Here is a 14,467-nt window from a genome sequence, read left to right as displayed (position 1 = left end):
TCTTCTTTGATCTCTGCAGGTATCTTCAAGATCACTTTGTACTTTCTCAAACAATAAATATATATAGTAATAAATATAGCCATCTTGTAACTGGTATCTGACAGTTCTAATATCTGATACTTAGTGGTCAGTTGGTCAGTTTTTGCCTTTTTTTTTTTTTTTTTTTTTTTGCTGGTTCTTATTCATGGTGTCTTGCTTCCTTGTGTACCTGATTATCTTTGACTGTGTGCTACTAATTGCCATTGAACACTAATTTTTCAATGGCATTATAGTTCCTCAAGCCTAGGATGAAGTGAAAGTACCTTCTTGCAGAAAGGACCTACATTAACTTCTGTTAAGTGCCACTAAGGCACTTAAAGATAATTCTTTAATAAATCTAAGGCTTGAGATTTCTTGGACTGCCCAGTCTGATGTGAACTGGAATACAAATCCATGACTGTAACCCTTCAGGGAGGGGTTTACTTGCTTTTCTTTTTTCCTCCTTTTTTGATCACAGCCAAGGGTTTTTCTTTTCAGTGCCTTAGAAATGGCAGAGCTAACCCATTCCTGTCCCTAGACTGTAGCCCTTTGTGGGCCTCGCATAACCTGTTAGATCTGTGACTCATGATCCCTTCTACCTCGTGAGGACATCAACCAGAACACCATTTACGTGGAGAGGCAGATGCCTTAAGGTAAAACTAGCTTTAAGTTCCCCTTTAACCTTAGTTCACACTCTCTCTTAAATATGATCCAATAATTTCTCTCAGCCTTATCAGTGCTTTGATGCCTCTATGAAAAAAAAAAAATTCAACATTTTCTTAGAATTTTTAGTTGTTTCCAGTGAAGAAGTGGTCCAAAAAACCTAGCCTATTACTGGCAACCAAAATTCCCTAAAATTTGTGAAATTAGTTTACAAAAGAGTGTTTATAAACTTTATTTTCAGTTCAAAGAGTAACTAATAAAAAGGAATACTCAGCTTAAGAAAAATGCTAAAGTATGATTTAATTATAATGTCCTATTAGTGTGAATTCATGAAACAGCCATGAGACTATTTAATTCCTTAAATTACTACTACCAAATATAGTCATTAGTCACTGTTGATGGTCACAATCTCAGAATGCTAGAAGTTAGAGGGCATCTTGGAATTTAGCTCTAGTGTCTTAATTTGTAGATCAGGGATCTCAAGTTCAGAAAGTCCAGAGTGAATTCAGCATTTTAATGCAATAACAGTTCAACTTTTAAAGTATAAATAAAAGGGGTTTACTGGGCTTACAGCACTGTCATTTTCACATCAAAAATGCCAATAGTTGCCAGATTCTCTCTGCTCTATTACTCTGATATTCAGATATGTTCATATTTCATGTTACCCAAGGGAATGTTCACAGGGCAGAGCCAGAAACTCCTATCCAATCAAAAAGTATGTTCTCGATTTAAGGGGTGGTCCTAAGTCTTGTTTACCAATAAATAAGTCAGTAGCTAAAATTCTACACTGTGTCCCAAAGTTACCTGTTGTTGCAAGGACAATATGGGGGCCACTCCCATAGCTGAGACAGGCTATTTTTTTGCCATTTAAAGACTCCAGTCTCCGAGGTTCGATGGTACTCTGGACATCACCTAATCCCAAACAGCCACAGCAGTTTGTGCCAAGCACAAAAATCTGAGGGAAAAAAACAGTTAGTTCAAGCACTTCTATTTCTGACAAACCCATTATTATTGTTTCATTGTATAACATTATATAATAAGTAAGAATCCACCCTCCATGCCTTTTTAAAAACCTAATTCCTTAGTCCCCCCTCCCCAAGATTTTCAATTTAGCAAATCCATTACTGTAAGTGTCTGAATTTTTTCTTCAAAATTTACCTCATCAGGGGCGCCTGGGTGGCTCAGTGGTTTGGGCTGCTGCCTTCGGCTCGGGTCATGATCTCAGGGTCCTGGGATCGAGCTCCACATTGGGCTCTCTGCTCCGCAGGGAGCCTGCTTCCCTCTCTCTCTCTCTCTCTCTCTCTGCCTGCCTCTCTGCCTACTTGTGATCTCTGTCTGTCAAATAAATAAAATCTTTAAAAAAAAAAACAAAAAAAAAAACCCCAAAAACAAAATTTACCTCATCATTTACAGTAGTATATAAAACTTCATTGCCAGCACTGCCGAAGACACAGGCTTGACGAATTAACTGCAGTTCTTCCTCAGAACAAAGGGAGAAAATTGGCCACTTTCCCACATCTAACATCTTCAAAGATGATGGAGTAGCCCCGACTGGCTGAAAAGGAAAAAATTAAAAATAAATAATAAATCAATAAAGTTAGAAAATATACGTGTGTACACACACACACACACACACACACACACACACACACACACATTAAGACTACTTAAGTTAAAAATATATTTTTTTCCCTTCCCCTTTGACTTCTGTGGAAGTCAGCACCGGCTCAAGGAGGGCCCGTTCTTTCTAGTCTTGAGAGGCCCCTCCCAGCTACAGGAACTGTCATGAGAAGCCCACTGCTTCAGTCCTGCTCTCACAACAACCAAGAGCCTGAGACCCCGGCTGGGACCAGATCTCACCTACTAATTTTCCTCAGGGCCACAAGAACCATCCAAGGCTGACTTCTGTACTTTCAGTGCTATGTCTTAAATGTAGCTCTGGAAACTAGGCTGGCTGGAAAGGCAGGAAAGGCAGGAAAAACTGAGAGGGCACGGGGATTTCATCAGGCACCTAAGTCTTGACAAAATGCATTCCTGGAAAAGAACGATGCTGAAGGTGACACCAAGGAACCAGTCCAGAAGTTTCGGTTCTTGGGTCCATTCTGATTGTCAGTTGAGCAGTTAGTGGCTTCTCTCATCTATCCCCCACTCTACCCCTCAGGTTTGGGGATTGCTAGGAATATACACCCACAAAGAATGTATTTGTTTGCTTGGGCTGCCATAGCAAAGTACCACAAGCTGAGAGGCTTACACCAAAGAAACTTATTTTCTCACAGGTCTGGAGGCTAGAAGTTCAAAGTCAAGGTATCTGCTAGTTTGGTTACTCCTGAGAGCTGTGAGGGAAGGACCTAGGCCTCTCTCCATCTTGGCTTGTGATGGCCATCTTCTCCCTGTGTCTTCATATCCTCTTTGCTGCATGCACGTCCTTTTCTTGACCCAAACTGCCCCTTTTCATAAGGGCACCAGTCATACCAGAATTAGGGCTCACCGTAATAACCTCAGCTTAACTAATCACATCTGCAATTACCCCATTTCCAAATAAGGTCACCTTTTGGGGCCTTGGGGTGTCTTAGTGCATTTATGCTATTCTAACAGCATGCCACACGGGGTGGGTTATAAACAGCAAAAATTTACTTCTCATAATTCTGCAGACTGGGAATTTCAAGATCAAAGCACCAATACGCTCATATTCTGATGAAGGCCCCCTTCCTGCTTCAGAGCCACTGCCTTCTCACAATGTCCTCCTCATGGGATGGAAGGGGCCTCCTCCATGGGATGGATCTCTTTGGAGACCCTTTTATAAAGCACTGATCCCATTCAAGAGGCTTCCACCTTCATAACTTCATCATGTCCCTAAGTCCCACCTTCTAATAACCCCCACCTTTGGGGGTCAGTATTTCAACACAGAAACTGGGGTTGGTGGGGGGGGGACAATTAAACCCATAAAAGCATACGTTAAGATCATAAGCTCCTGTGCTCTCATAAGAGCATACTATGTGGACACTGCAAAGCTGTTTTAAAGAGAACTTTTATTTATTTGCTCTACTGGAAACATTTTTACATATGTGCTTTCCAGCTTTCAAAAATTTGACGATTACAATAAGGTGCATAAACAGCCAATGTGTCCTTCAAATGGCCTATCACCATACTCCTGCTTAATTTAAAGGAGCGAAGGATTTTCTGAGGCCTGTCTTTCCCCTCAGCTATTAAGTCAACCTTACCAGGAAAGAATTCTGGTAGAAAGCTGATTGGACTAGCTACTTTTTTTCTGCAGATCTGAAAGCATATTTGTCCCACCCACTTTAGGAGTCAGGAGAGTGTATGCGTATGTACACACACACATACACACACACACATATTATGATGACTAGGCTCACAAGATAAAGGAGACTCAGAAATCCCATGATCTCCATCTGCAAGCTGGAGACCCAGGAGGGCTGGTAGCATAATTTAATGAACCCAGAAGCCTGAAAACCAGGAGACAGTGATGTATATCCCAGTCTGAGGGCAGGAAAAGATGAAGTGAAGTGACCCCTATCAATCAGTGAAACAGGGAAAAAAAAAGGGATGAATGCCTCCTTCCTCCCTTTTGTTTTATTCAGTCCCTTAGCACTGTGGATCATACCCACCCACACCGGGGAGGGCAAACCATTTACTGAGTTCCCAATTCAGAAACTCTTCTAGAAACACACACACACACACAAACACACACACAGAAGCAGCATTTAATCTGGCACCAGTGGCCCACTCAAGCTGACACAAATTAAGCAACACACCATGCGAAGGAGCCCACATGGTCACAGAGGCAGAGACTGGAGCAATCACCTCCAGGTCCAGGAACCCCCAAGAACTGACAGAAACCTCCAGAAGCTGGGAAGAAGAAAGGAAGGCTTCTTCCCCAGAGCCGTCAAGAAGTATGGCCCTGCTGGTCCCTTAATTTTAGACTTTTAGTCTCCAGAACTATAAAAGAATAAATGTCTATGGCTTTAAGTCACCCGGTTTGTGGTGAAGGCAGCCCTAAGAAACGAATACAGAGGGCAGGCAGCCTGTAACTGTAAACAGCATCTTCCTGAGTTAATGGCAGTGCCTGAAGCAGGATGAGCTCCCCTGATACCAAAGCCAGACGCTGCCCTCAGCATGCCACTCAAGCTCTAAGACCCTGTCTGGAGAATGAAGTCCTTGGTTATCTTTTGGGCAGCACCCAAGGCCACTATAGAGCTAAGGGCAGGATCTCTCATTATGTTAGCTTTTAGTCAAATCTACCATAAATCACCTACCTCCTTACATCACGAAGGAATCTTATCTTCTCTGGGGTCTGCATTTTTTTTTTTTTCCTATTTAAGTCTATAAATTTCAAAAAGAACAATGTTTGGGATGTGGCATCAAATATTTATAGATGAACTAGTGTGCTAGTTAAAAGAATTCTTACATATTATTTCTAATCTTTACAAATACAGGGCATAGATATTGCCATCCTCATTTTAAATACAAGGAAACTGAGGCAGAGAAAGACTAAGTAATCTTCCAAGATCACTTGCTTCTAAAGACTGCTTTCCATATAGCACATGTTGCAGAGAAAAAAAGTTCACATATAAAGTTATACCACTGGAAGATCTAGCCTACAATTGCAAGGCTTTGGCTGTTCTCATCCAGTCCTTAACGAACAAGACAAGAATACACACTGCGGGCTACCTTCCGTGAACAGGGCGGACAGCAATATACAAAGAGAAAACAAGCATTCCCACCTCATTTTCTCCTTTCAAGCAGATTTTTGGATTTCAACCTACCCTGCTACAAAAATCCAGTGGTTTTCTGAGATGCCTAGAAGCAGGTGGTAAATCCAACAAGCTCCTAAAACATCTGTCTACAAATCATTGGTTCTGAACTTTCTTTCTGACTCACTTGTACCAAACCTCTAGTACCCACCCCATGACTCTACTAACCACTGGGATTTTAGTGTGTGTGTGCATGCGTGCGTGCGTGTTGAAGTGTTACCTGCAGTCATACATCCATTAAAGGTCAAAAGAACATTAAAGTCCAAAGAACATCAGGTGTGACAGTATCACTGATCATGTATTAAGGGCCAGATACGAAAGGTATAAAAATGCAACACAATCGCTCCCTTCAAGGAGCTCACAATTTAACAGAAAACGAATACTTACAATATAACCTGGGTACAACGGAGGTGTGAATACACTGCTTTTAAATGTCTGTCAGAAAGCTGGCTCCTGGAGGTGAATCATCAAAAAAAATTTTGTTTTCTAAGTCTTGTGGGGGAGTTATTTCTTGGAAGAACTTATGACTTAATTTGTAAAAGGCATACATTTACACTTTTCAGAGATAAATACTTCCTATCCATCTCAAGGAACTGTAGCATCTGTGTTCTCAGAAGAAAAATATTTCTCTACAACACACTCATGAGTGTACATCGCTGTACACATTACATATATTGCAAACATATACATATATTGTATGTAATGTGGAGACTTTGTATATATAACAAGAATGGAGGTGACATAGGATTCACACAGAGCTCCTAGGGGAGAAACAGCCACCCTGCATGACAATAGCCCTCTCTGCAAAAGGCACCCAACCACCTTTGTGCCCAACTGGTTAAGTAAGGGACCCACTGAGCCAGAGCCAAGGGCAAGCAACAAAAAAATCTGCATGGGGAAAAAGCACTACCAGGGAGTGAGAGCTTAACAGCACACACGATAAGCCTTCAAGACCGTAGCTCTAGAATTCAGTCCTAATTTGGCCCAGGTAACCCTCCTTCCTGCACGTCCTACTACTATAGGCAGTAACTACTCCCTGACCAGCTTTCCTTCACATCCAGCCTCTCTCCCCCATCTTTCACTGGCCTCTGTTTGAGAAATGCATAGTGGCAAAATTTTAATATTAGCTCAAGGAAAATATAAGTAAGGAAACACAGCTCCATAAAATTAGAGACCAAGATGCGTTTTATTACTCCTTTGAGTATGGGCTACCTATAGAATTCTGCTTCTCCACCCAAATGAAGAACTGAACAGATTATGATACTTCACTCAACTCTAGACAACTAAGTTGTCACAATTACATTTAAAATACAGCACATAGAAATAGAACCAAAAGTACCTGTTGAGCATGACTAACAAAGAAGTTATTTTAAGAAACCCACCAACACCTTGCCTTTGGAGGACTTTCTGGCAATGCAACACTTTATATGTAATAGTCATTTCATCGCTAATTCTGTTACTCTCTTGTATTTTACAAAATCTGTTCTTCCTGGGAAAAATTAGGAATTTTTCTATTAACATTTTAGAAGATTCTCAAGTTCCATACATTACTTTGTAAGCTAATTTTCTATTTTGCTTTAAGGGCTCATAAATGAACACTTCAGGTCAGCACACGGTAATGCTATGGTTTGGTTTCAGATGTTGTGCCCTCTTTGTAAACTATGTTGGCTTTTTGTAATTATTTACATCTTTCATTGTGTTTTGACCATATAATTATTTACATCTTTTATTGTGTTTTGACCATACTTTATTTAAAAACAGTGGAAAACAGAAAAATGAAAATTAATAGTGGCAATTAGTATCAAGCTGCTAACAGTGAAGAACAGATATTGTGTCGATTTAATAAAATTAACACGACAGAAATCAATATGCATGCTGAAAGATGTGAAATTTTAACATGAGTAGGATACACAGGAGTTAAGCTGGTTGACTGTAATGTTGAGCTGTGAAGGAGAAGGAATAAGTCAAAGAATATCTATGATGAATTAAGACTATGTCATCTAAGATTAGGTATTTTATAATTCTGTTAAGTCTCTGACAATGAAGTAAACATTATTCAACTCAGATCCTTTTGCAGGACAGTGCTATCTGTGAAAGCTCCAAGAGCACCATTTCTGGGAACCCTGCTCTATCTCTCAGCAAATACCCACAGCTTTCTGCTGGCCCCTGTAGCATGCTATATTACCCACGATAATTATCTGTTTGCATCTGAGCCACTATATCGTGAGCCCCTCAAAGACAGATGCTATCTCCCTCATCTTCCTGTTGGGTGACCAGTAGATGTTTGATACACGTTTCATGCAACAGAAAGTACACATGCCAAAGGCATGTTTGTATGTTTTCTTCTAACCTTGCCACTTTCTCCACAGGAAAGGGAAAGCTCTTCTTCCATATGGACTCAGTCTTGTGCAGTCCCCTAAGGAAAAAGTATGTGGTAAAATCAGAATCCCATATGTCAGATGAAACTAGGCAGGTTAAAATGATTTTTCTTCCAATTAACTAAGAAAATAAGCTAAGCTCAAATATGGTGAAGGGGTGATAAGAAAATTAAGGTTTAGGCATGAGAGTTAATAGCTAAAGGTGTTTTAACTGTTCTGGAACTATCATATGGTCTCTTATGGGAATCCTCCTGCAGAGGTCTGGATAGGTAATCCCAGGATAAATGAAGATTCTTAAATCTATAAGGAAATAAGTAGAAAATTTTCTTTTTACAGTTGACCTACTACAGATAAGAAAAAATAAATTTTAGACCTTGGTCAAATTTCCTCTGGGATTGGAAAGTTCCAAATCACTGTGAAGAGCAGACTTATCAGTTCTCAGCTCCACTGAAGAGTATATGATTTGCTAAACTGAGGGATGTGGGGTGAGGAATGAATGAAAAAATGAAAGGATGAAGAATGAATAGAGCTTTGTTTATCCTAGACCTTAACAACAAATCTGCAACAACAGCCATCAAGTTTGCAGCAGCAGCACTCAATGTTCTTGCCTTAATGAATCATCGCTATGAAGATTACTTTCTACCACATAAAAGTAACCATAGAAGAAGCTCTACCAAAAGAGCCACGGCATGGGCTCTCTCTTTGCTCAAAGGATTCCCTTTAATATTTCTTGCAGGTCAAGTCTGGACTGTGATTCAATCATTACCTAGTTGACTATCTCATCCCTAAAAATAAATATAAATAAATATTCTCTCTCCTCCCAAAAGCAATTGAACGAAATCTTATTTAATAATTTTGATATCCCTGGGGCACCTGGGTGGTTCATTGGGTTAAAGCCTCTGCCTTCGGCTCAGGTCATGATCTCAGGGTCCTCGGATCAAGCCCCACTCTCTCTCGGGCTCTCTGCTCAGTGGGGAGGCTGCTTCCCTTCTCTCTCTCTCTCTCTGCCTCTTTGCCTACTTGTGATCTCTGTCAAATAAATAAATAAAATCTTTAAAATAATAATAATAATTCTGATATTTCTGATTTATTAGTTGGGGTTCTATTTGCTCAAATACAATCCACATTTCAAGGATTAACATCAGAACATTTTATTTTGATATTATCTACAGGCAATTAGAACCTTATAATAGACAGATAAAAACAATAATCAATATAAGGTCAAGTCTTAACAATGTTCCTTATCAGTGTTTTATATATCCATGAAGATACTGGTAAAATTTTGTTTTCCTCAGCTATAAAAAGTTCTCTCAGAATATAAGGAATAATAATATATTTAGAATAATTATAGCTCAAACTGTGGCAACTGATACAAATCATTATTTCTTTCTTTTTAACATTTATTTATTTACTTATCTATCTATCTATTTACTTAGAGAGTATGAGCAGGGAGAAGGGCAGAGGGAGAGGGACAGAATCTCAAAAGCAGACTGCACGCTGAGTGAGGAGCCTGAGGTGGGGCTCGATCTCACCACCCTAAGATAATGCCCTGAGCCAGAATCAAGAGTCAATTAATCAACTTAGCACCCAGGTGCCCCCAAAATCATTATTTCTAACGTCTAGAAAAGATATACTTGTTTTTAAAAGAATTACTTGGACTTTTCTCACTTGTAAACCTATAAAACTTGATCTAGTTCCAATATGGAAAGATAATTTCATGTGACAGTTATCCCTACATGATCTGTCTTGTCTATTAATTTGCAAGCTGTTTGAGAGGCAACCATGACTCATTCACTGCTCTAACCACCGCAGGACATGGCTTGGAGAAGAACACAAGACTATATATTGGTTGAAAGCATTCTTTGAATACAGCTTTTTGTATTGAGGTTCTTTTCTTTCTGTTTCATCCTAATTGGACCGACATTTTCCACATCTACTCCAGGTTTACTAGAACAAGAAATAAAAGGAGGGGAGGGGGAAAAATGAAAGTAGAAGAGAAGAGGAAAAAGAGTAGAAGAAGGGAAGTCAAAGGGAAGAAAAAAAAAAGGAAATAAATAGGAAGAAAAGGGACCAAAGATGAGCTGTCACTGTCCCTTATTGTAATGTAGGCCATTTTTGTTCCTAGGAGAAGGGAAATCTTGCTAATACACTAAGATCAAAGGGAAGTCAAAGGGAAAAGAAAAAAAAAAAGGAAATAAATAGGAGGAAAAGGGACCAAAGATGAGCTGTCACTGCCCCTCATTGTAATGTAGGCCATTTTTGTTCCTAGGAGAAGGGAAATCTTGCTAATACACTAAGATCCTAGAACAGCAATCCTGGATTATTGTTTCCCTTCCCATCGCCCTACCATTACTGGTTTCTGGTTTATTCTTACTTTTTCTTTTTCCAAAACTAGGCAGATGGGCGCCTGGGTCTGCCTTCAGCTCTGGTCATGATCCTAGGATCCTGGGATCAAGCCCCACATCTGGCTCTCTGCTCAGCAGGGAGCCTGCTTCTCCCTACCCCCCTGCCTACTTGTGATCTCTGGCAAATAAATAAACAAAATCTTAAAAAAAAAAATAGGCAGATACGTGTCTGTGTTTTTATTTCCTAATTCTTCTTTACACAAAAAATAGCATACCTGATATACTCCAGCAATTTGTTTTTGTCTTTGTTTTGTATTTTTTAATTTAACAATATCTCCTGGAAATCAGTCCTTATCAGTTAACAGAGTTTTTTTTCTTTAATCAGTTGAATATCCTGTTTTTTGTTTTCATTTTAAAATCCTGGTTTTTAAAATTTTTTAATTAAATTTTTTAATTTAAAATTTAATTAAATTTAATTAAATTTTTTAATCCTGTTTTTTTATTTAAAAAATAACATTTCTAAAATTCAATTAAGGCTAAATATAACATTAGTATAATTTCATCTTTATTGGCCAGAATGTTGTTGAAGATTTAAAAATTATTCAAGAATAATTACTATTGTACAATACTATGAAAAAACTGTTGAATTCTCTAGCATTATGGAAAGTAGCTGGATTTTTTTTTTCTAACATCATTTCAATGTGATCAAACATAATAGCGAAAACTAGCTTCTCCAATTTGCACAACTTGAGAAATACAGTTTATGGGATATATGTAAGGATTATAGTTATCTTCTCCTGTTATCTACATGATTTTACCAGGCTATTATTATTATTACTGAGAGAGAGAGAGTATGTGTGTGAGCAGGGGAAAGATAGGAGGGGCAGAGGGAGAGGGAGAGAATATTAAGCAGAGTGTATGTGCTGAGCATAGAGCCTAATGCATGGCTTGATCTCACAACCTTGACATCATGACCTGGCCGAAATCAAGAGTCAGATGCTTAACAGACTGAGCCACCAAGGCATCCCTCACCAGGCTATTACTAATATCAATGTTATAGCAGTACATCAACATACACTTCTTAAAAATCCACAATATACATAAAGAATACCACATCTATAAACTCTAAATAACAGCAGCAATAATAATAACAGTTAAAATAAATAGTTAGCCTGTATGGACCCTCCCCTACAGTGCAGGGATATTTTAAGCTTTCCTGTGTACCTTCCAGTTTTATTTTGTACTGACCGGCTGGGACTGTTCCATCCAAAATTTTTGTACCTGATTGTTTTAAATTTCTGGAGCCCTGTATTCAGTCATCTTTAATCCTGCTCCTTCTAGATCCTTGTAAAGTTGTCTTCTAGGATAAAGTTAATGTGACTGAAAAACATAAATGCATAAATAAATTCTATTACAAAAAAACAGAAAAGAAAAAAATATACCATCTTGCAACTTTAAAAAGATAACATTATAGGTATATAGTTCAAAATCCTATTAGCTCTATTATTAAAAAGTAGCAATAGAGGTGCTCAATTATTAAAAAGCAATTATTTCACATTATAACCCTTATATAACATTTATAACTTTATGTGGTAAGTTTTAGGACCATTCTTCAACAATTTGGACACTGTAACGTATGAAAAAAAACACATACTAAAAAAAATTTGTAAGCATACTCTTTGTTGTTGTTGTTGGAGAGAGAGAGCACAAGGAGGAGCAGCGGCAGGCAGAGGGAGAAGCAGGCTCCCCACTGAGCAAAGAGCCCAAAGTGGGACTCAATCCCGGGACCCAGCGATCATGACCTGAGTCAAAGGCAGACACTTGACTTACTGAGCCATCCAAGTGTCCCCCAAAAAAGTTTAATTTGTAGTATGACAATATAGAAAATGTAAAGGAAGTCATCTTGAATGTAAAAAAAGCAAAACTTTGAAATTTTTGGAAGAAAGTATAGAAAACATCTTTGTGACCTCAGGGCTGGGAAAGATTTCTTAAATAAGATACAAAAGCATAAACCACAAGAAAAGACTGAAATTTAAAAGAAAAGACTGAAAAAAAAGAAATTTACTACATTAAAACTTTAGAAATATGGCATACTAAAAGACAAAATGAACAAAGGGAAACACGTCACAGAATGGGAGAAGGTATTTTCAACATATATAACTGGTGGTTCGCAGAGGATTTGCATCTGGAATAGATAAGAATACCTAAAAATCAGTAAGAAAAAAACCCAAGCAATCCAATTTAGAAATGGGCCAAAGACAAGTCACCGAAATAACTAATAAACATATTAAAAGATGCTCAAATTTACCATAGAAATGCAATCACAATGAAATAGATCTCACCTGTCACATCTGCAAAATTAAAGGGACAATTCCTAGTGTTAGTGAGGATGCAGATCAATAGTATACCCATCCTGCCATAAGAAACATAAACTGGTGTAGTCACTTCAAAGAGTAACTCAACAATATTTAGGTCAGAGCAGTGTGCCTTTCATTCAGTCTTTTTTGACACATATATGTACCTGAAACAAAAGTCTCACAAAATAATTCTTAACCATATTGTATGAGGTGCTAAGGGATATCTTCTTTTCTATTTTTTTTATCTTACTCTATTTTATTCTACCCTGACTCTGTCCTATTTTATCCTTTCCTATTTCATTTTTAAAAGACAATGCTGGTCTCAACCTACTAAAATAATTTGAGGATCACTAATAAGCCCTGCCTTATAGCTTGGACAGTGCTGACTGATGAATGGGTAAAGAATATGGGGTATATATATGCAATGGAATATTAGTTAACCACAAAAAGGATGAAATCTTGCCATTTGCAATGATGTGGATGGAGCTATAGAGTATTATGCTATGTAAACTTAGAGAAAAACAAATACCATAAAATTTCACTCAAATGTGGATTTGAAGAAACAAAACAAATGAACATAATGGCGGAAAAAGAGAGGCAAACCTGAAAACAAACTCTTAGCTATAGAGAACAGTTGCTGGAGGGAGCTGGGTGGTAAGATAGGGTTAAATGGGTGATGGGCATTAAGGAATGCACTTGTGATTAGCACCGGGCGTTGTATGTAAGTGAGAATCACTAAATTCTACACCTGAAACTAATATTATGCTGTTTGATAACTGGAATTTAAATAAAAACTTGAAAAAGAGGAGCACCTAGTAGCTCAGTTGGTTAAGTGTCTGCCTTCGGCTCAGGTCATGATCCCAGGGTTCTGGGCTGGAGCCCCACAGGGCATCAGACTCCTTGCTCAGTGGGGATCCTGCTTCTCCCTCTGCCTGCTGCTCCCCCTACTTGTGCTCACTCTCTCTCTCTCCCTCCCTCTCACAAATAAATAAAATCTTTTAAAAAGATGGTTGGTTTTTCTTGTTCTTTCTTGTGACGAGAACTATCCTGGCAACATTTAAATATGCACCCACGATATTATTGACCATAGCCAGCATGAAGCACACCTTGACCTACTCATGTCATACCTTGAAGTCTACCTCCCAAGCCCCTTCACCCATTTCATCCTTCCCCCAAATGCTCCTCACTCCTGGCAACCACCACTCTGTTCTCCATATCCATGACTTTTGTTTGTTTCTTCGATTCCAGATGTCAGTGAAATCATACAGTTGTTGCCTTTCTCTGATTTACTTCACTTAGTATAGTGACCTCTAGGTCCATTCATATTGTCACAAATGGCAAGATTTCATTCTTTTAATGGCTGAGCAATATTCCAATATGTATATATATACCACACCTTCTTTATCGATTTATCCACCTGTGGACACTTAGGTTGTTTCTATATGTTGGCTATTGTAAATAATGCTGCAATCAACATAGGGGTGAATATATCTTTTCAAATTACTCTTTTTATTTCCTTTCAGTAACTACCCAGAGATGGAATTACTGGATCATATGTGATTTTAATTTTTTGAGAAACCTCTGTTTTCCATAGTGGCTTTACCAACTGACATTCCCAATAAAGCACAAGGGTTCCCTTTTCACAACCTTGCCAACACCTGTTATTTCTTGGCTTAGTGTTTTTTTTTTTTTTTAAAGATTTTATTTATTTATTTGACAGACAGAGATCACAAGTAGGCAGAGAGGCAGGCAGAGAGAGAGGAAGAAGCAGGATCCCTGCCGAGTGGAGAGCCGGATGTGGGGCTCGATCCCAGAACCCTGGGAGGCTTTAATCCACCAAGGCACCCAGGCGCCCCTCTTGGCTTACTGTGAACAGCCATTCTAACAGGTGTGAAGTGACATGTCATTGTGGTTTTGACTTGCATTTCCCT

At 38.7% G+C, this 14,467-nt stretch overlaps 1 protein-coding gene across 6 annotated transcripts in view; it reads right to left on the bottom strand.

Annotated features, from left to right (window-relative positions):
• The window catches only part of RCBTB2 (RCC1 and BTB domain containing protein 2), a 43,712-nt gene that overhangs the window by 19,948 nt on the left and 9,297 nt on the right, over positions 1-14,467 (bottom strand). For 3 of the 6 annotated variants that reach the window (XM_059377571.1, XM_059377572.1, XM_059377576.1), the window contains exons 2-5: positions 11,461-11,559; positions 7,807-7,872; positions 2,081-2,236; positions 1,486-1,636 (exon numbers count right to left, since the gene is read on the bottom strand). In XM_059377571.1, coding sequence (XP_059233554.1) covers positions 1,486-1,636; positions 2,081-2,236; positions 7,807-7,848 — 349 coding nt within the window. In that variant the 5' untranslated portion in view covers positions 7,849-7,872; positions 11,461-11,559. Of the gene's footprint in view, positions 1-1,485; positions 1,637-2,080; positions 2,237-2,541; positions 2,636-7,806; positions 7,873-11,460; positions 11,560-14,467 lie in introns of all 6 variants that reach the window. The other 3 variants (XM_059377575.1, XM_059377574.1, XM_059377577.1) reach the window with 3 other exon arrangements.

This window comes from Mustela nigripes, chromosome 15 (assembly GCF_022355385.1).
Source record: "Mustela nigripes isolate SB6536 chromosome 15, MUSNIG.SB6536, whole genome shotgun sequence".
Classification (NCBI taxonomy): domain Eukaryota; kingdom Metazoa; phylum Chordata; class Mammalia; order Carnivora; family Mustelidae; genus Mustela; species Mustela nigripes.
The sequence above is the reverse complement of the archived record's forward strand: the minus strand, read 5'-3'. Positions and strand labels throughout refer to the sequence as shown.